The 21,211-nt window shown below is 39.0% G+C and overlaps 1 protein-coding gene across 2 annotated transcripts in view; it reads right to left on the bottom strand.

Moving 5' to 3' along the window:
- Window positions 1-1,376: 1,376 nt before the first annotated feature.
- Window positions 1,377-21,211, bottom strand: part of tbl1xr1a (TBL1X/Y related 1a) — a 72,400-nt gene continuing 52,565 nt past the window's right edge. For both annotated transcript variants that reach the window (XM_017478364.3, XM_017478365.2), the window contains 15 exons: window positions 20,702-20,767; window positions 10,166-10,268; window positions 9,788-9,933; window positions 8,828-9,047; window positions 8,586-8,718; window positions 8,246-8,387; window positions 8,076-8,139; window positions 7,877-7,974; window positions 7,736-7,796; window positions 6,374-6,495; window positions 6,197-6,271; window positions 4,297-4,424; window positions 3,994-4,159; window positions 3,370-3,471; window positions 1,377-1,734 (listed from right to left, as the gene is read on the bottom strand). In XM_017478364.3, coding sequence (XP_017333853.1) covers window positions 1,708-1,734; window positions 3,370-3,471; window positions 3,994-4,159; window positions 4,297-4,424; window positions 6,197-6,271; window positions 6,374-6,495; window positions 7,736-7,796; window positions 7,877-7,974; window positions 8,076-8,139; window positions 8,246-8,387; window positions 8,586-8,718; window positions 8,828-9,047; window positions 9,788-9,933; window positions 10,166-10,223 — 1,542 coding nt within the window. In that variant the 5' untranslated portion in view covers window positions 10,224-10,268; window positions 20,702-20,767 and the 3' untranslated portion in view covers window positions 1,377-1,707. The remainder of the gene's footprint in view (window positions 1,735-3,369; window positions 3,472-3,993; window positions 4,160-4,296; window positions 4,425-6,196; window positions 6,272-6,373; window positions 6,496-7,735; window positions 7,797-7,876; window positions 7,975-8,075; window positions 8,140-8,245; window positions 8,388-8,585; window positions 8,719-8,827; window positions 9,048-9,787; window positions 9,934-10,165; window positions 10,269-20,701; window positions 20,768-21,211) is intronic.

Below are 21,211 nucleotides of genomic sequence, written 5' to 3'. Positions count from 1 at the left end.
GTTACATTATTTCACACCAGGAGCAATTATGCTACTGAATACGATTTACTTGTAGGTGAGATTTCCAACCCAGTGTTCAGACTTGCCTTAAGCTTCATAATTTCCTTTGAAAGTAGACATTTATTTAGCCATTACTTATGTTTCTCTAGTCTAGTCCACTATATGTACTGTATTTGTAAAATAATACCTCTGTGATGGATCTACAAACCTGTACCTGACTTTGGAGAGTTATCATCACATTTGAGACAGGCTTCCTTTCAGATGGACTTTAAATAAAATTAATTATGGATGCATTGCTGAGAAATGAGCCTCCAGATACGAGTTATTGAACGCCCCAGACAGGAAGGCGTAATAGGCGATTAATATTGATTGCTATGCTCAATTGTTACAAATAAGTGACTGAATAGCCGAGTGAGCTGGTGGACCGTTCAGTAATTTTAAATTAACAATGTAGGTATTGTGTGTGAATTGAATATTATATGCAAAAAGGACAAAGGCAGGGTTGTTTAGCAGGCAAACTGACAGATGGGCAAAGACTAAAAAAAGTGTAAAGCAGGTGCTGGCTAAAGTCACTTACTTATTTAAGGAGAAATAAAGTACATAACTTTATATTTTCCACGTTTGCAGTGATTTGTTTGAACGACTATATCAGAGCATAAACCCAGTCAATTAGGCTAAATAAAAACTATTTTGATTAACAGATCATTTGTGAAACTTAAAGCAAGTCTTTTCGTTTTGTCTAGATATATTTGATTATAAACCTAGGGTTGTCCAGTGTTAGCCGTTGTACTGCTTAGAGCTTGTCTTTAGAAGCAACATTTTTTTTTTAATCTTATTAAAATGCCTGTTCTTAATGCAATACAGAAAATAAATTCTAAGGAGTAGCTACAGCAGTTAACTCTGTCTAAAGTTAACATTTGCTCGATCAATACTGGAAAAACCAAGCATAACGCACTGTGCATCCCTTTGAATGTGCACCACTATTATTCCTGGCTCTATTCTCAGCAGAATTAATGTCTCCTTTGAATAAACAACCATTACTTAAACAATGGTTTCAGAGATGAACAATTAAACCAAAGCATGAAAACTACTGAAACGTAAGAATAAATGAAAGTTAAATGGTTTCAAGTCCCTACACTGTTCTTTTTTTTCTGAACCACAAAATGTAAAGTACCAAAAAGACTTTAAATAACTGTACTCTGCATAAAAGAGAGAGAAAGATGAGTCCTTATTTCATGCAGCTGTGACCTTAAAAATGCAAGTGTTGAAAAAGAGACAGAGCAAGAAAGAAAGCGAAAAAAAACCCCCATGGGTTAAGGAAAGCAAACAAAACTAAAAAAAAAAAACACACACTGAAATGGAACTAACAACAAAGATTAAAATCTTTTCGCTTGTTTATTTTGATGAGATTGGTTTGAAGAACAAATAGTAAAATATCTTCCAAATTTTGGTAAATATACCAGTCCTTTTTTTCTTCTTTTGTGTTGTTTCCCCACCGATGTTACTTACAAAAGTCCCTTTCATGTCTCTGGTTGGAATCACTTCCACTCTACTTCGTCTGCTGCGTCAGGATGCTTGTTTTTCCCCCCGTCCTGTCTGTAGTGGCTGGCCATGGTACAATAGGGATTGTAGCAGTACATGGGGCAGGGACAGTCATTTTGGCTATGTACACATTCATAGTCGGTCCATGGCTTCCAACAAGCAGCGTTATTTCCTCAGATCTAATACACAAACCTAAAGAGAGAGCAAACATACACTTGTCAAATGCACTTGTAACACATTTAATCATATGTCTACATGCTATGCTTGAAAAGTACTACTGCATACTACTGGGGTTCTGTTAACCTCTAGGGAAATTGCTGTCATTATCAATAACAGGTTTCCAACGATTTATGGGTGAAGTTTGCTAACAAGAAAAAAAACAAGCACAAAACTCCTAGCATAAATTGGTGAATAAGACAATTTTTAAAAAAAATTGATCAACAGTAATAAGAAGCAAAAGAGAGCTCAAATGAGTGATTACAGTTGCATTTTATATATATTAGATATACGTATATATATATATATATATATATATATATATATATATATATATATATATATATATATATATATATATAGCCAATCGGTGTCAAGTGACTTGTTAGTGTTACAAGGTCTCAGGTGTGAATGGGGAGCAGGTGTGTTAAATTTGGGGTCATCGCTCTCACACTCCCTCATACTGGTCACTGGAAGTTCAACATGGCACCTCATGGCAAAGAACTCTCTGAGGATCTGTAAAAAAAGAATTGTTGCTCTACATAAAGATGGCCTAGGCTATAAGAAGATTGCCAAGACCCTGACACTGAGCTGCAGCACGGTGGCAAAGACCATACAGCGGTTTAACAGGACAGGTTCCACTCAGAACAGGCCTCGCCATGGTCGACCAAAGAAGTTGCTCAGCGTCATATCCAGAGGTTGTCTTTGGGAAATAGACGTATGAGTGCTGCCAGAATTGCTGCAGAGGTTGAAGGGGTGGGGGGGTCAGTCTGTCAGTGCTCAGACCATACGCCGCACACTGCATCAAATTGGTCTGCATGTCTGTGGTCCCAGAAGGAAGCCTCTTCTAAAGATGATGCACAAGAAAGCCCACGAACAGTTTGCTGAAGACAAGCAGACTAAGGACATGGATTACTGGAACCATGTCCTGTGGTCTGATGAGACCAAGATAAAATTATTTGGTTCAGATGGTGTCAAGCATGTGTGGCATTAACCAGGTGAGGAGTACAAAGACAAGTGTGTCTTGTCTACAGTCAAGCATGATGGTGCGAGTGTCATGGTGAGTACACCCCTCACATTTTTCTAAATACTTGATCATATCTTTTCATGTGACAAAGTAGTTCCATGGAAAATTTATACTGAAACCTGAAAACGCTGGTTAATCATAATATTACCACTTCTGCGTGTGCCTTGCACACTGCGATGGGTACACACCTCCTGAAAGACATCTGAACAAAAGGTACACCTAAAACTGCTCCAAATGTGCTGCTGCACTGTATGCTGGTACACTGTTTGTTGTAAATAATTTTTAAAATAACAAAATATTGAATTTGCCGATTTCAATTTAGGATATGTGAATAATAAGCTGTTATTCCAACCATACCAAACAGCTCATATAATGTATTCTGCTAGCTAATTTGCATGCTAGCTAGTTATCACTTGTCACTGTAGCTACACTGTTCTTGCTGCCAAAGTCAACTGTATTCTGATTATTAAAACCCACTCTGTTCAATCCTCCTCCGCATGTCATGAAAATGGCCATTTGTGTGACTCAAAGGGATGTCGACAAGGGTGTGTTGGTGGATATGTAATAAAAAAGTAGGTACTTACAGAGCCATCCGATGCACTTGCACCCACTTTGTCACCAGCTGCGTTCCAACACACTTCAAAAATGCCCCCTGTTCCCCTGTAGCTATGAACTAAAGCACCAGTCTGTGGAAACGCAATGAAAAAATGTATTCAATAAATGAACATGCCAAATTCCAAACGCTACACAACTGGCTGCCCTTTTGTAATTTTACTTAACCAACCCCAACAGCTAGACACTATACAAGTGTGACATGCTTCAATCTATGCATTGCATCAAATGTTACTACATTGGAAACTAATATACATGTATCGGAAGGTGTTGGAAAACAGAGTTTTGTGTAAAGAGTGAGAGAGTGGAGACTTGCTATATATATTGCTCAAAAACTTTTATTTTTGGTCATGGTGTTTAAAGACACTTTTTCCCCCACTAGAAATTGGGAATGGAAGTGTGGAGAGAAAATCTTGATCTGACGCTTGTGGCAAGAAAAAATATCACATGCTCCATAGCTGTGGGCGAAATGTCTGACACTGAGACTACTATCAATTCCAATTTTGACAACTTGCCTAATTGCATGACATGTTGAAATACAACCAGAGAAGCAATGTAATTATTATATTGTACAGCTGGGTGAAAGAGACTATTACCTGTGTGTTCCAGATGTGTACACACTTGTCGAAAGAGCCGCTGGCCAAATGGCGTCCGTCTGGGCTAAAGGCGACACTGTACACCGGCTCCTGGTGTTTGGTTAATGTGTGGATGCATATGCCTCGATCTACATCCCATAGCCGAACAGTAGAGTCAAAGGATGCACTGAAGGGAAAAGAGGAATAAAAAAAATAAAAAATAAAAAAAACACCACCATTACTTGCTGTAATACATAGTATTATTTAACAGTTAACAACTGTTTAAAGGCGAAGTTAAAGTGTATAAAAGTGAAAAAGTTTTACCTGGCAAGCATGAGATTGGCATTGGGATTGTTGGTGCCAGGGCCAGTTGGGCTCCATTTTATAGTGTAAATTTCTTTGCTGTGGGCTTGCAAGTCATGAACGCACGAGTCCTGCTTCATACTCCAGATCTAAAACAACACAAACACTATAACTTTAGACACCTGATAAAGGACAGTGTAGCAGTCAATACATGTTTCAAGGTGTGTTTATTGTCATTTCTCAATATGACTTGAAGACTTGGGAACAACAAGTACTACATAGCCTTGAAAAAGCATCTGGAAATTTTATTTGTAGCCTGTGTGTGGCGCTGTGAATTTAAGTGCGGTCTGACACATTATTTATTGCACAAATAAAACGGCCTAAAAATAGCAACATCCTGAAAGAGTAATGTTGGCATTAAGGGAACAGTCTTATTTGACCGATCATTATCAGTTTGTAGATGTAAACGGCAATTTCTCCACGCATACCAAGGTTAAATTTGGTGTTCCACAAGGTTCTGTTTTAGGCCCACTGCTTTTTACTTTATATATGCTACCTCTAGGTCAAATTATTCGTAAACATGGAATTAGCTTCCACTGTTATGCTGATGATACACAGCTGTACGTTTCAGCGAAGCCAGAGGACAGACAGCAGCTTAATAAAGTTGAGGAATGTATAAAGGACATTAGACGTTGGATGCTAACTAACTTCCTTTTACTTAATTCTGATAAGACAGAAGTACTTGTATTAGGATCACGCGTAGCTAGAAGTAAGTTTTCTGATCACACAGTAACTCTGGAAGGACTTTCTGTTTCATCATGTGCAGCAGTAAAAGACCTTGGTGTGATTATTGACTCCAGTTTATCATTTGAAGCTCAAGTAGATAATATTACTAATATAGCCTTCTTTCATCTCAGAAATATTTCTAAGATAAGAAATATATTGTCACTACATGATGCAGAAATATTATTTCATGCTTTACTGTCTGGATGTTCCAGTAGGTGCATAAACAAACTCCAGTTAGTTCAGAATGCAGCTGCTAGAGTCCTAACTAGAACCAGAAGATACGACCACATCACCCCGATCTTATCAACACTGCATTGGCTCCCAGTGAAATCTCGCATTGATTATAAAATACTATTATTAACCTATAAAGCACTAAGCGGTCTTGCATCACAGTATCTAAGCGAACCTCTGGTTTTATATGATCCGCCACACCTACTTAGATCAAAAGATGAAGGCTATTTGACGGTACCTCTTATAGCGAAGGCCACAGCAGGGGGAAGAGCTTTCTCTTATAGAGCCCCACAGTTATGGAACAGTCTTCCAATTAGTGTTCGGGACTCAGACACAGTCTCAGTGTTTAAGTCTAGGCTTAAAATGTATTTGTTTACTCAAGCTTACCCTGACTAGACTTTCTGTTACACTAAGTACAGTCCTAATAATCTTTTTTCTCCCTCTCTCCTTCTGCCGAGCCACACACAATTTTATGGAGATACTAGAGATCCTGATCCTTTCTGCTCTCCGGACCTGCCTGATCCATTTCGGATGTCCTACCTCTGGATGGAGCTCTCATCTACTCCAATTCCAGACTGCTGTGACTACGGCTGCTTCTAAGGCCAAACAGACTTCATATAAAACCGTAATGAACTTTTTCACACTATCTGTTGTTACCCAGAACAGGATGGGCTCCCTTCTGAGTGTGGTTCCTCTCAAGGTTTCTTCCTCTTAACATCTTAGGGAGTTTTTCCTTGCCACCGTCGCCACCGGCTTGCTCAATTGGGATAAATTCGCACTTTTAAAATCTGTATACTGTGTTTATATATTACTGTAAAGCTGCTTTGAGACAATGTCTATTGTAAAAAGCGCTATCCAAATAAAATTGAATTGAATTGTTGTGTAGTCTGACACTTGGCCTTACCTTCAGCGTCATGTCGTCAGAACATGATGCCAGCAGGTTGCCAGTTGGATCCCATTTGATTGCATTTACTTCATTCTAGAAAAGAGAGAGAACATGGGTGAGAATAAACACACGCCGTTTTTTTTTTTTTTTTTTTTTGGAAGAATAAAGCAGCAGCAGCATATGGACAGAGCTTACTGTATGTCCTTGGAATGTCTTTATGGGTCGGTCCTGGCCCAGTTTACACACGTGAATGCACATATCCGTGCTGCACGAGGCAAATGTGTTGTTGCTCTGCCAGTCCACATCCAAAGCAGGTGCTGAGAGAGGAAATAAGAAAGAGAGAATTTGTGTTTACAAGACTCTATTTGCCCCCAGGCTATCTTTGCTCAAGTACAACTTTGTTTTGGAGAAGCTGCTATATTAAAGTCACCTTTTGTCCTGCATCTTCACTTGAAATAGCTCTACTCTAATTTAAAGTAGCAGACTACAGCAAAGAGATTTGTACAATAAATACCAACACTCAGCAATCGTGCCTCCTGCAAATGTAATTTTATTCGGCTTTACCTCCTCCAAAATGCAATTTAACACGTTTGTGACTTAAAGCAAGGGATAAATCGCAATTTTCTGAAACTGAACAATAAATCTTATATGTTAGCAATAAAACACTGGTCTCTTGCGATCTGGCAATTTACAGGAATTTGAACTTCGCATAATAGCAATCATTAAGAGATTCATATTTGGGATACGTCTTCGTCTTCCTTTTTAGTAGTTACAGTAGTTTGGGGGGAGTACCTTTTCAATCTAGTCCTTTCACAAATCACCCGTCTAAGGCAGAAATTGAATTGTAGTGTGCTCACTTGTGTATATATCCACATGCAGGAAAGGAGGAAAGGATCAAGGTCTGCAGTACAAAAATTTCCTTGCTTCCTATTCTAAGGAAATGATACCGCAATTAATACGCAAAAGTGTGAAACTGTTCTAATGTCTGCATTTTAGCATCTCAAGTGCCTGGTGGTTACCATAAACCTCATATATACATACACATTATATATATACACATTATATATATATATATATATATATATATATATATATATATATACACACACACACACACACACACACACACACACACACACACATATATATATATATATATATATATATATATATATATATATATATATATATATACATACACACACACACACACATACATACTCACACACACGTCAGATTCTACTGCAACAGGCTTGAATGTATCAGCGCTGACCAGCACAGAGAAGCAAACTGCAATTCAATCACTATCTAATCACCATAACCATTAAATATTTAAATATTTAAATATCTAAATATATCTAAATATTTAGATCTGACACTTTAGTGTAGGCCTATTTAATATTTCCCTTTTTTTCCCCCTTTCTTTGACCATTTAACTGAAAATATTAATGAATGCATTAATGAACTCCTTTTACCTTAAAAGAAAACAAGGGGGTTAGCAGGTCTATTTGTCTTTGTATCACTATGTAAACATCAGCAAAATGCACACAAGAGTACCTGAATGGAAGGGAAACTGCTGCTTGGCCTCTCCTGTATGAGCGTCCCAAATGATTGTTGTCTAAAACAGACAATCAATACTTTCATCTAATGAAGCAAACAAGGCAAATACTTTCACCATAAAAAATCCTCTCTGCATACCTTATCTACACCAGCACTAAGGATAAAATTTCCTTTCTTGTTCCACTTCAACGCAAATATAGGGCCTTTATGCTGACCCAGGGTGCTGGCAAGATTACCTGCATAAAAAAGAAAAGGAAAAAAAAAAATCATTATCTGAGCATCACAAAAAATAGCACAAATTGGGTTCTTGCATAAAGCTAAAAGGGGACACACTCACCATCTTTTGTCCATATTCTGGCAAAGCCATCATAAGAGCCTGTGGCTAATAATGTACCCTCACTCTGTGAAAAAGGAATAACAGATACATCATGCTCCCATCAACCCCAGAAAACTGAAAGACAGAAAAGCATTGAGCAGTAAGAGCACAGCCTCCAAAACAGCACTCACATTCCAGTCTAATGATGTAACGTCTTTGTTGCTGGGCACGTCTTGGCCTCCCTCTCGTATACAGTGCCTGAGCACGAGCTGTGTGGAGCTGCTGGTGCTGTTCTCACTCAGGTTCCATATGCGCGCCGTCGAGTCCCCAGACCTACAAATGCATCAAGAAAGTGAGCCAGAGCATAGGAGGTGGTGACAAAAGAAAAAAAAGAAGAAAAAAAAAACAAAGGCGCTATGTGTAACCACACTATTCATAATGAATAGTGTGTATAATGTTCTGCATGGATGAAGGACAGTCAGCTAGTGGTGAAGGAAGCAGGCAGGAACGGGAGGCAGGCAAGTGACTGACCCAGAAGCAAGCAGGTCGCTAACAGGGTTCCAGGCGCAGATGAACACCTCGGACTCGTGTCCCCTCAGCACCATAGCTTTATTTTGAGGAATCTCCACATCTCCATCTACCTCCATCATGTCTGCATGGTTATCTACAGAGAAAAGGACACATGTGAGAGCAGTCAGACACAATCAGAGAGATCTATTGAAAATAACCCAAGCAAAAATAAATGGCAAACAGTATATAGTTTAGAAGCTCACTAGGTAAGGCATGTGCACCATTCTCCTCTCCGTTGGCGGTGTTTTCTCCATTTTTGGCATTGCCCTGCATGTTGGTGCTGGAGGCTGGAGGTGCAGCGGCGGCTTGCTGCTGTGCCAGTTTGTCTCGGTAGGCTTGCTGGCGTGTCTGCACCACATCAGGCATCACAGCGTCGATCAGAGACAAGGATTCGATCGGCCGGCCATCAAACAGAGTGCCGTCCTGAACGCACAGACAAAATAATATTTTTGAAACTGCAGTTTCCTGTACATTAAACTACTTAATTTATAATATTTTTAAGAAGCAGTTTGTTTTTGTAGTTGTGAGGTAAATTGGAATTGCAATAAAAATAATAAATAAATAAAATAAATAATAATAACAAAAAAACACAAATCTTCCCTTCCCTCAGAACAACCACAACCCCACATTTTTGAAACTAGGGTGAATGATAATAGCTAGGCTAGGTAAACCATAGCCAGAAATCAAGAAAGTAAAAGACCTGTTGTATGGAAATATTGTGAATTATAGTTTTCAAGACATCTTTATAATAATATTTGTATAATAACTTATTTGTAAATAATTTATAACAGGTTTAAAACCCTTTAAAAATTCCAAACTGTACCTTTAATTGTGCAAAGCATTTCAGTGTTAGAAGTATAAATCAGTAATTGTTAGCGCAGAGTGTTCTAAAGACAGGCCACTGCCCAAAGTCAAGTCAACTTTACTTAAACAAAATGAACTTTATGCATGACAAATGCAAAGTAAATTTCCAAAACAAACAAACAAAAAGACTGGATTAAGATTGAATATGGGTGTTTAGTTTGTTAACTGAATTCCAGGGCTTTTTTTGTTGTTGTACATTTTCATTTGGACAACATTTGAACATCCTCCATTAACCATACGACCAAATAAGCTTTATATTACAAAGGCTGAGAAAAAGAAGAGACAGAGCTCCATCTTACCTCGTTGATACTGACTTCTGCCTCCACATACTGCAGGCCCTTCTGGATGATGGAGATGAGGGCAGCAGGGGGCACTAGGGCTCCGTTAATGTTGGACTGGCTGATGTGGCTCTCTATGCCAAATGTGAACGCTGAATGGGAAAACCCTGCCAGCGGGGGAAAGGAAAAAAAACATCAGTGTGCAGCTCTCATGGGGATCGCCTTACACTCACCCGGGTCCCTCGGGGAATGCACATGTGCTTTCTGATTACATGGGGGTCTGATGTTTACATAGAAATTAATGTATATATGTGTAGAATAAAATAAGATTGCTAGCCTGATTACAGAATGTGTTTTATCTGTTTATGGAGGAATGTGTTAGTTGTGCAGTACACATACCTGACTCCTGTAGGTATCTGTACACCAGAAAGTTGACCTCATCACTGCTTATGCTCATCTTTACACCTGCTTACACCATGAGGTCAGCACACAGGATACAAGCCTTTGAGTGGGGAGAGAGAGACACACATATAACAAGAAGTCGTTACGACCAGTCAATAACAAGTCAATAACAGTAATAATAATGGGTAAAGTAAAAGCTGCAGATGAGAGACTTCAGAATTATCTGAGTGTTTATAAGGCTTCCTGCTGTTAAATGGAGTAAACAGATCTCCCCGCTGATAGGGGTACGAGTGTTTTCAATTCTGCCACAGTTTAGTGCAGTTTGTTCTCTCCTGAACATCTAAATAACAAATTACACTACCACAAGTTGCCATTAAAATGTGGGGGCACTGTGGTATCAAAATCACAAAAGGAGGCAAAGCCAAGACTGTGGCTAAGGAGAGTGGATTTTTACATTAAGTCACTAGAAAATGTTTTGGTCTAGTGAATTTGCCATTCACATCTGGCTTACGCTTACAGTAGTGTTGCCTGTGTGCTAATTAATAAACTGAACAAACTCCAGAGCATAGATCACACTCTGGGAACGAATCAGTGTAGAAATCCCGGCCCTCTGCAGAGAAGCAATATTTCTGTTCTTGTTAACAAATACAGATATCTTGTATACAAGCATGAATATAATGCAAATGCAACCTTTATTTACATTGAGGTTACAAGCTTTACTGAAGTGCAGCCTAATCTATTAAATTACATTATTACAGAAATCACAAAGATCATACAACTCTGAGATCACAACAACAACAACAACAACAACAACAGTAACACATACTGTCATCATGTCTACTCTGGCTCCAAAGACCAAGCATCCTGCAACCGCAAATCAATATGGCAGGAATGACTCACTGTCTTGTCAGGAAGTGCTAGGTGCAAGTGTGATGAAACATCAGCAGCTGTCTTCTTGTTGAATTCAGTTTAAATTCTTAGCCGACTTAGGACGAGGGAATTTAAAAACCAACTGCACAAATTCTCCACAAATCTCAATGTAGGGGTTAAGTTTATGTTTATGATGCATAAACTTTCTCAAAACAGTGACCTGTAAGGTTAATATTACAGATTTAACCAATTAATTTGTCTGTGTTGACTGATCTCAAGTAAATACTACTATAAACACATTTAAAATTTTGTCCAGTGAAAACAGAGCTTCTCAAACATGCTCTCCCAAGTGGATAAATTAGAAAATGCCATTTTCACATTGTAATGTGGACTGGAGATCTGTAAAATGGAGATCTTCAAAAACAAGGACAATGCTTTTATTTTGAAAAATGAGACACAATGACTCATGTGACTCAACTCAACTTATAGTCTTGGGTAACCCACCACAACAAATCTCTCTCTACGTCTGTCCATTTAAAAAAAAAAAAAAAAAAACACCTCAATATTTCCTCAATATGTAATATGTGGAAAACGCCAATGTATACGGAGAGCGTTTCAAAACGAAAACACAGTTTTCAGATCTATCCAGATTAATGTGGATGTCAGAAATTCCGACGTACAATCTTTAGTCAAACTCAGCAATAGTTTCTGTCACTTACCTACATAAAAGTAGCTATAAACTTTATCCCTTACCACCCTCTCTTTTCTCTCTCAAGACCAAAAAAAAAAAAAAAAAAAAAAAAAAAAAAAAAGGACGTTAGCACGTTCGCCTCATACCTCTAGGGTCGGGGGTTCGATTCCCACCCTGTGTGTGCGGAGTTTGCATGTTCTCCCCATGCTGCGGGGGTTTCCTCCGGGTACTCCGGTTTCCTACCCCAGTCCAAAGACATGCATGGTAGACTGATTGGCGAGTCCAAAGTGTCTGTAGTGTGCGAATGTGTGTGTGAATGTGCCCTGCGATGGATTGGCACCCTGTCCAGGGTGTACCCCGCCTTGTGCCCGATGCTCCCTGGGAGAGGCTCCAGGTTCCCAGTGACCCTGAAGGAAGGATAAGCGGTATAGAAGATGGATGGATGTTCTTCATCATTTATTATGATATGCTCCTGTGAATGAGCTGTTACTACAGAATTTATCACATTATAACAAGCGCATTAATATAAACCTGTGATTTGAATTAGTCAGCACTAGGCTTGCTGCGATAGACGTTGTTCCCGGTGTTTGGGCCTCACAGCGATTACATCACTTGCCCACCACGGCACCGGCCCCACTGTCATTTGAACTTTTTTATGGTAATAAAAATTTTGTTAAATTTAGTTAGAGAACGACACTACAATTAAAAACTGAACGCATCTGCTCAATTCGGCATGAGCCAAACGAGTCAGAGTTGCAGCACAGATCAGATTTCATTTGTCACGTGACAAGACGATGGCGGAAGATTTTGTTTCAAAAGTTCTGTTTAATATAAGCGAGTTTGTCATTGTATTGTTTTGTTGTTGTGTTTTTCATTAACACTAATAATGAAGCCACCATTCAAACAATTGCTACTCCCGAACTGCCGCTAGCTCAAAAGCGAAAGTAAAATGCACAGAGGCATTCATAAGCGATTTAAAAGCGAGGGGGAAAAGAGTGAAACTGTTAAAGGCTAAATCTGGCGCAAAATTAAAAGCTATTTAATATCAAACTACGATAATATTACAGTACCAAGAATTCAGTATGTTCTCCCAAAGTTGAAAGAAACCAGCAATATTAGCATCTGGTTAAATAATCAGTTGTGACATGGTTTCTGCTCTTCTGCTGATAGCTACTCATTGGCACTAGTGGGTGCAAATCGGTCCTGATAATCGCGCTCTTTGTGTAATGTGGCAAGTACTGGCAAGTTTTGAGTGAGATGGCACATGCTGCCATGACTCACATAACTCATTCATTCATTTCAAGTGAGCTATTGTGTTTTTTTTTCCGTCACTCAGGACATTCCCACATCGTTTCTCCGGTTTTTCTTCTGTAAACTCACTGGACCTGTGTGTACGTGATATCATGTGGTAACGTCTATGGTCATTGGTCACAGTAAATAAAGAGCAACAGTAGCACTTTGTTTTATATGGTTGCACGAGTGCAAATGCTACAGAAACGTCACTGCACTTGAATCGAATGTTATTGAGAAACATATCAAGATTTTGTAGTATTTTCTTTGTGCAGCCCGATTTGCATTAAGTGTCTTGCTGTTTGCCTGTTGCTGATCATAGGCTTCCATTACTTGTTGGCTGCATTCGGATTGTGAATCCAGTACAAAAAAGTTTTGACCACACATTATCTGTTCTATTGATTTTCCTGAAACCCTGAGTAGATCTGAGTGAGCTCAGTTCAAAACTGAGCAAAACTGACATTGCCAGTTAAGACCCAATTTCAAGTTTTAGTCAAGTTACAACTTTGGCATACATTTTCTATCCATCATTATTAGGGGGTAAAAGATGAATGATTCATATGAAGTTTGTAACCCTTGTTTAGTTACAAGTCAGTTCATATTCAGTGGATGCCAGAAACAAATGATCCATTTGAGAAGCAGCTGAATATTTTTCAAATTGCTTTGTAAGTAAAGTTAAATAATAATAATAATAATAATAATAATTCCAACCAGATACTATTTCAACGACAGAGGCAGATTTTTTTTTAATGAAACGCTAAACTTGGTGAATTAAAAACGATGTAAACGTATCCATTTAATGTAGAGGATATCAAATTTATGACATGAAAGGGTGGAAACAATCCTATGTTGAAGAACATGCTCAACGCTTGTAGCTGTGGCTTGTTTACAGGTAAAATAGTTTTTGCTCTCAAGGATACGAGGAAAGGTCAGGAACTTTTCTATTATCATGACCATTTTCGGGTGTGGAGGTTTTGTTCTATTTCAAGAGCATGCAGCTGTGGTGATTAAACACCTCTCTGATTATTCTCTCGCGTTCCTTTCTTGCAGCAGACAACTTATCAATTCGAGATGTTTGTGAGAAACCGCTTGTATAAGCCTGACTAATAGTAGAAACTTTTAAAACAGAGGTTTGAGTAGACTCAACAGCTAAACTGAAACGAGGGGGTTGGGGACAAAGTGTGGACCTGTAGTTGAGTCACTTTTACTGAGAACAGCCTGTGTTTTGTCTCTTTGATTTCACTAAAGATGTATTAAACAAAGATATACTACCTTTGAGAACCAATCAGATAGCAACATTACTACCGCAACCAATCAAGGGGCAGAAGCTAAACTGAATGGTGTCTCTGAATCAATTTGTTTTTCATCTCACTCCTTAGCCAAATTAAATCTCTGCAACAGTACAGAGAGCTCATCTATATTATTGAGCTTATGGATCAACGGCCAAGAGAACTCTCCTTTTTCAATAAACCCTGTTTCTGCGGGAGTCTCTCAGGTAGAACAGGGAAATACACACACTTTTTATTAAGATGTTGTGGAAGGGGTGGAGAAATTCTCATGCTCTCAATACACGTACAAATAAAGAGCTCTCAGTAGTTATAGTGAATGTGTTGTAGCGACTCTCTGTAGCACCTCAGTGAATACAGTTGAATGAACTGGATTATGGCACAGAAAACAACGTTGCCACTTTAAAAGTGTGGCACAGAGCAAAATAAAAATATACAAAACAGAGACTAACCTTCACCCAGCCCTCAAGGTTCATCACACCTCTGTATTGAGTGTGAGCTTGCGTCAGCCTTTATGCAGAGCCTTTCACACACTTTTTGTGACTAACATGAACTCTGCTCACACAAACATCTCAAGGACTCACTAACAAATCACTATTCCAAGTACAAAAACTCCACAAGGTTTGGATAATTCGTGATAACTTGTCACTAACCGTACTGAAAAAATTTAACTTTGGCACATTAAATTTTTCAAGCTGAAATAGGCGGAGGTTTAACTGACCTGCAATATGTGCATTTACTTATTGCTTTTCTAGATTACACCAAGCACAATAGTCCCTTTTGGCAATATATTCCACACCCCCCTCGTAGCATCTGACAATTATGCTGTGTTCAAAGGAAAGGCAGCCTGATCAGTCTGGTGGGAGAACAACGAGCAGTGCTTATTACATGCCACACGTTACCACATGCTGTCGTGATGGATTAAGTAGGATGTAGCAGCAAACTGCTTGTGATGCACCACATTCTCCAAGGAATAATGGAGGGAATAAACCTAGATAAACGTGTCACCTCAGCTGACCTACTTTGGGAGAAATCCATTTCAGCCCCGCTGTGTAATATTCCTTCCATGGTCAAATTGGCACTGGGTCTCCATCAGTGCCAATTTGACCATGGAAGGAATATTACACAGCGGGGCAGAAATGGATTTCTCCCTCTGAGGCAGGGTTACACTTCAAATGTCCTACTGGCCTAACCGAGGTCAAAGATTTCCGTTTGATTCTGCCAAAAACGAAGTCGCAGAAGACAGCTGTTATAACGTGTGAAGAAATGGCTGTAGCGGGATTTCTGTTTCTGTACAATACATAACATATTGCTTCCATTTATTTTTGCTCTGAAAATTGCTGTGAGCGCAGAGAAATTTTTTTTTTAAAATCGCAATAGGGTTGTCACAATACTCAAATTTAGACTTGAATACCAATAACAGGTGTAATGTCAAGCCGTGGTAAAAATGATACTTTGGCCAAAATTAAATATGCTTTCAATTAGAGATTCTGAAATCATGCATTAGAGTTGTGTAGCATTGACAAAACCACGATTGGTGAAGAAAGATGTTGTCCGAGTTGTTAATGCACAAGTTCGCCCCAGAATCATGCACAAAATTATTAGTTATAGAAGTTACATAGAAATGAACCTCTAAATAAAACACCTTTTGTGCTTTGGTTTTGTTGTGTCTGTTCACTGCCCAACTTTATAAGCACGGTAAAAGAAATAACATTCCCAAATCTCACTCTTTGACCCCTTCTTCTCAACAAAGGGGCATGAAACTTGTTTTCTTTATCCAGGCACTTGTCCACTTGCCGCTAAAGCCACTGTGTGTTTTCACCCATGCAAGTTAAATAAAGACACGCACGTTGATTTGCCTGTAGGCAAAATTCAGTGTCAAATTAGACTTGGTCTTATTAAAGGCAACACAAAAAAAATTATACAATCAAACCATAAATCATGTTAACGGTATCTTGTGCAACTCTAGGTCACACCGACCAATAGCATTGTGAAAGTCTGTTGCACACCTGGATAAATGTAGCACAATAACACTTTCCAGATTGTCAGTTGGCCAGATGTGTTAAAGAGCGCAATCATCAGAGCATTTGTATTGTGTAAAATGGCTTGGAAGAAATGTGTCACAGAGTAGTAAAAAGTTATTGTATTTAGTTAGTATGGCAAAAGGACAAAGAAAGCCATCAAATATGCTTGGGTGGTTCAACAGCTCTACAACAGTGAGAGAAACTTGTGGGAACAACAGGTGAAATGCAGATATCCAATTACTTTTGCGCCTGTGAAAACGGATGGCAGTATTTCCTAAAGAGATAATGCAATTTTTTGCTAAACTCCTTGAATTAAAGCGGAGTACATTAGAGCTGTCTACATTTCAATAAAAATCATGATTGCTTCATTTCAATTCCACTGTGGTGGTGTACAGAAGCATAAGTATGAAAATTGCGACGCTGTCCAAATACTTATGGACCCGACTGTAGATACTGACAAACTGTGAAACCATTTGGTGGAAAAAATGGGCTAAATGTAGCAAGAACTCGAAGTTGTTGGCTGAAGTTACGCCAGCGAGAAATGTGGCCAAGAACCACCTACTTTCACAGAAAAAGTCTACCTGACTATTATGGCAGACAACCAACCAGAGTCTTGTCAACAAACGTGAAGTCATTTACTCACCATGAAGTGCTTCACACAAAACAATGCTTAACTCTGGAATTCAATGAACTTTTTACAGTACTGGAAGTAGCCTATATGTTGCTCTGAAAAGCTTATTGTGTCACCGTGTCCAAAAGGATTGCTTTGCAGCTGAAAGCCTGCACATGAAAGTGTTTACACATGGAAGTGTGGCATACCAGTCTGACCATAACTTAAAATCCTGAAGCTTTTGGCTAGAAAACTGCACAAAAAAAATATGTGGCCTGTGGGTAGCACATCAAAGGCTGAGAGTAGTGTCCTTACCTGATAGGACTGGTGCTGTTAAAAAGGCAAGAGGTGTACATGTAGCATGTGCAGGAAAAATGACTAAAGAAACTTTTACATAATCTGGGAAAATGTCCATCAGCAATCAAAGCCTACATTTTGTACAAACCAACACGACTTGGTTTGACTTGAAGGAAAAAGGCCACAAAAATTGTCTGCTGGTCTTTATAGCCTAAACCTGAACATGGAATCAGCACCGATATTTGAGTAGGACTTTTTAAACTACTGCCTGGTTGAGGAGATGCCCTTTCAGTCAGGGGAATACGCTATCTACAGAATACAGGTGGAAGAGAGATCAAGGGAAAGGCAGTCCCATGGTCCCTCTCCAGAGGAGCTCAGGAGAATCAAAAGAAAATGTGAGTTCAGACAAAGAACAGCCCTTCTGTAGATGGACATGGCTGAATCCCTCGAAGACAACGGAAATATAGATAGTACAGCATGACAATGCAGCATGCAGCATGACACTTTCCTTCAATAAACATGCCAATTTGAAACAGAAGGGGAATAAAAGCACTGGAAGCGATGCAAGGTTTTATGTAGGGCTGCAACTAACGATTATTTTCATAATCGATTAATTGTACGATTACGTTTCGATTAATCGGGGGGGGGGGGGGGGGGGCAAACGTTCAATACCATTTTTTATTTAAAATAAAATCCAAACTGAGTGTTAGTGGCCTCGTTATTAAAAGATCACTCACAGATTGCTCCCATTATAATAAACGACAGAATTTACAATGCAGTGGTGCAAATACAGCATATAATGACAATTAAACATGATTTAAACTGAACCTCTTAAGCAACTCGAACCGGTTTCCCCAACCTCTTGTACACAGTGGGGCATTTTAGATATAAACATAAGTTTGTGCCCGTGCATCACGGCCGTGCTTCCGTGCTACACAAGCTCCGCTATGTAAAGTTTGCAGATTACTATCTTCTTCACGGCATTTGATATAAAATGCCCCGATACGTTAGAGGACCTGGGTCGCACACTTTTTTTTCCGTTGTCATTTGACAACTATGTCTCTGACTGATGAGGTCATGTTGGGGATAAAAGGTAACGCTGACGAAGAGTAAACTGAAGAAATTAAAGCTAGCAGCATCGCATTACGTGCATTTGACGTCATCGATTAGGAAGCGGCTTATACTTCTGGTTAGTAAAAAAAAATGCTAGTGTTCCATTTGAGATGATACTACCGTTCTAAAATCCATACACTAGACCGTAGAGAATATAATGCATAGTGTAAGTGTATAGTACCAAATGGTCTGTACTCTCCAATGTGTGTTTTTGGAACAGAAGTAACGCAATGACTAAATGTACACCATGCTGTGCTCAGACCAACTAATCGATAATGAGATTCTCTGACAGTCGATTATTATCGATTAGTTGTTGCAGCTCTAGTTTTATGTTGTGAAGGTCTGTTGCTTATTTAATAACTAGTCATTTTCAGATGCATAAAAGTCATGCCCGGATTACCTATGAAAGCAAAGCTTTCACATAAAGGTCTCATCTGATCATCAGTGCTGTGGGTACACACTAAATATTTACGAGCATGATATCATGTAAACCTTCCTGCCTTTTATACAAAAATCAATCCTTGCCTTCGTGCTGGGCTTTTCCTTTCACCTTCAAGGACGCTGGAGGGTATTTTAACTCAAATTCTACCTCAGGAGCAGTGAGGGTTGCCTACTTATTAGTCTTGGCGTAACCATGAATTCCCAATGCCGAGAAACCATACAGCAGGATGGGGATTCGAAACGGCAAAATCAATGTCATGTAAAACAGTAACTTGCTCAGATTACAGAATCTTACAGTCATGGGGACCCATATGACAGAGCAATTCATATCAAATTAATGGACTCTGTATATCCAACTCATTACACATTTTCAGTTGAAGCAGATCACCCCCCCCCCCCCGCCAAAAACAAACAAACAAACAAACAAACAAACAAACAAACAAAAACCCTTATAAAATCACTCTAGCCCACCTGAAAAGGTTCAGCGGCTCAAACACGAACTTGACCTCTACACACAACCTGCCCTAGTGAGAGTAAAATGAGCTAATCCCCAATCCCCACACACACAATCACCCATGTACACCTCCCCACTCCATCCAATGGTGAGTGGACAGACAGGAGGCAAATAAAAATTGATTATTCCCTTTCTTCACTGCTGTACTAAGGGAGTAATCAATGATAAATTAGGTTCAATCTCCAGCAGTCAGCTCTTATCATTTCTTATCTGCAGACAAGCCAAGTGAACTTAATCCATTTCCAGGCATTCCCCTTACCTTTCACACAAAAGAGAAATTAAACACACAAGAGAACTAAATTCAAATTCGGCCATCTCCCAGTCTGTGAGGAGTAGCAGGTCTTTAGTAGCTATCTAAATCCAAACTGACGAAGCAGCCATATCTCAATAATGGTTATGGTTTGTAAGAATTTGCTGTTAAATGAAATGTGACCTCTTTTCCTGCCTGACAAACACCCTTATGGATCCCCAGATGGGATTTGTGCAGTTCTACTCCATCATCTATCTAAACAGCAGAACGTTACAAAATCCCTACAAAGGTTTCTCACAATCAAGGGTCTTAAAAAACCAACAACAACAAAAAAAAAAAAACACAACACCACAGTGTAAATAAACAAGCAGCACTCTAGAGCAACTTTATATGATGAGACGATTCACCTAAAATACAGTGTTCAGCCAGGATATATATATATATATATATATATATAGATATATATATATATATATATATATATATATATATATATATATATACACACACACACACACACACACATATACATACACACATATACATATATACATACACACACCTCTCAGAACTGTTGGTTATGGATCTGTTAAAGGAAAACTGGAATGCTTCATAATGCAACCAGCTCTTGCGAGGGTGGAGAAGTCGAGGCTGTGGGAAAACCAAGTTAAGATGAGCACCTGACCTTCCATCCAGCTCTCCCCTATCATACAGATCACCAAACAGGCTAACACGCGAGTTCTCCGTGACACGTGAAGCCAGCCAACAGCATCTTTTTGAACTACTGCATCGCAGGCGTAATCCGAGGAACACACTAACAGCACTCTTCCGCATACATGAGCTCACAGACCAATTTGACTGGTTAGTGTCACTGTGACTGACAGGAGAGAGTAATAACATCCCTCCCACCCAGACCACACATCCAATGTATGTAAGGGTATGTATTTCCACACAAGCTTGGGTGCGTTTTTGTGTGTCGGCATAGGTATTTATCTATAATTAGTGACCACACTACACCTTTTTCACCAAAACACTCACTTCAAACTGTTTCATGCAGTCTTTTCCACTTTAAAAATGAAATATACTCTTGCCCGGGTGGCATAAAATAAAATGGAAATTTAAAAACCACAAACTCATGTGCGCTTACCACAGTATCAAGTATTTTTCCGCAATGCAAACGTTTTATAAGGGTCCTGTCCAAATGTCTCAGCACCTGCAATAACACAGAGAGAGAGAGAGAGAGAGAGAGAGAGCGAGGGAAGGAAGGAGGGAGAGAGAGGGAGAGAAAGGGAGTGAGAGAAAGGGGGAGAGAGAGAGAAAGTTAACATCTGGTCACTGAATTCACTAAAAATATCTAGACAAAAAAAGTCTTTTAGAATGAAACACAGTCACGTACGTAACAGTCAAGCAAACTACTGTTGACGCATGTTTAGGTCTATATCCATATAACAATCCTATATTGATTTCCTACTTTTTCATATTTTTGTGATTTGAGATTATGAATTTTTATTGTATTTATTTACTTTAAGAATAAAATGGCAAAATAAATTCATGACGTTTCACCAAAATTCAACATTCATGCAGCATGTGAAAAGACTAACGCATGTACGTACACACATATTTTTATATTAGGTGGCTAATATGACTCCGCCCTTTC

Source organism: Ictalurus punctatus, chromosome 10, assembly GCF_001660625.3.
Source record: "Ictalurus punctatus breed USDA103 chromosome 10, Coco_2.0, whole genome shotgun sequence".
Lineage (NCBI taxonomy): Eukaryota > Metazoa > Chordata > Actinopteri > Siluriformes > Ictaluridae > Ictalurus > Ictalurus punctatus.
The sequence above is the reverse complement of the archived record's forward strand: the minus strand, read 5'-3'. Positions and strand labels throughout refer to the sequence as shown.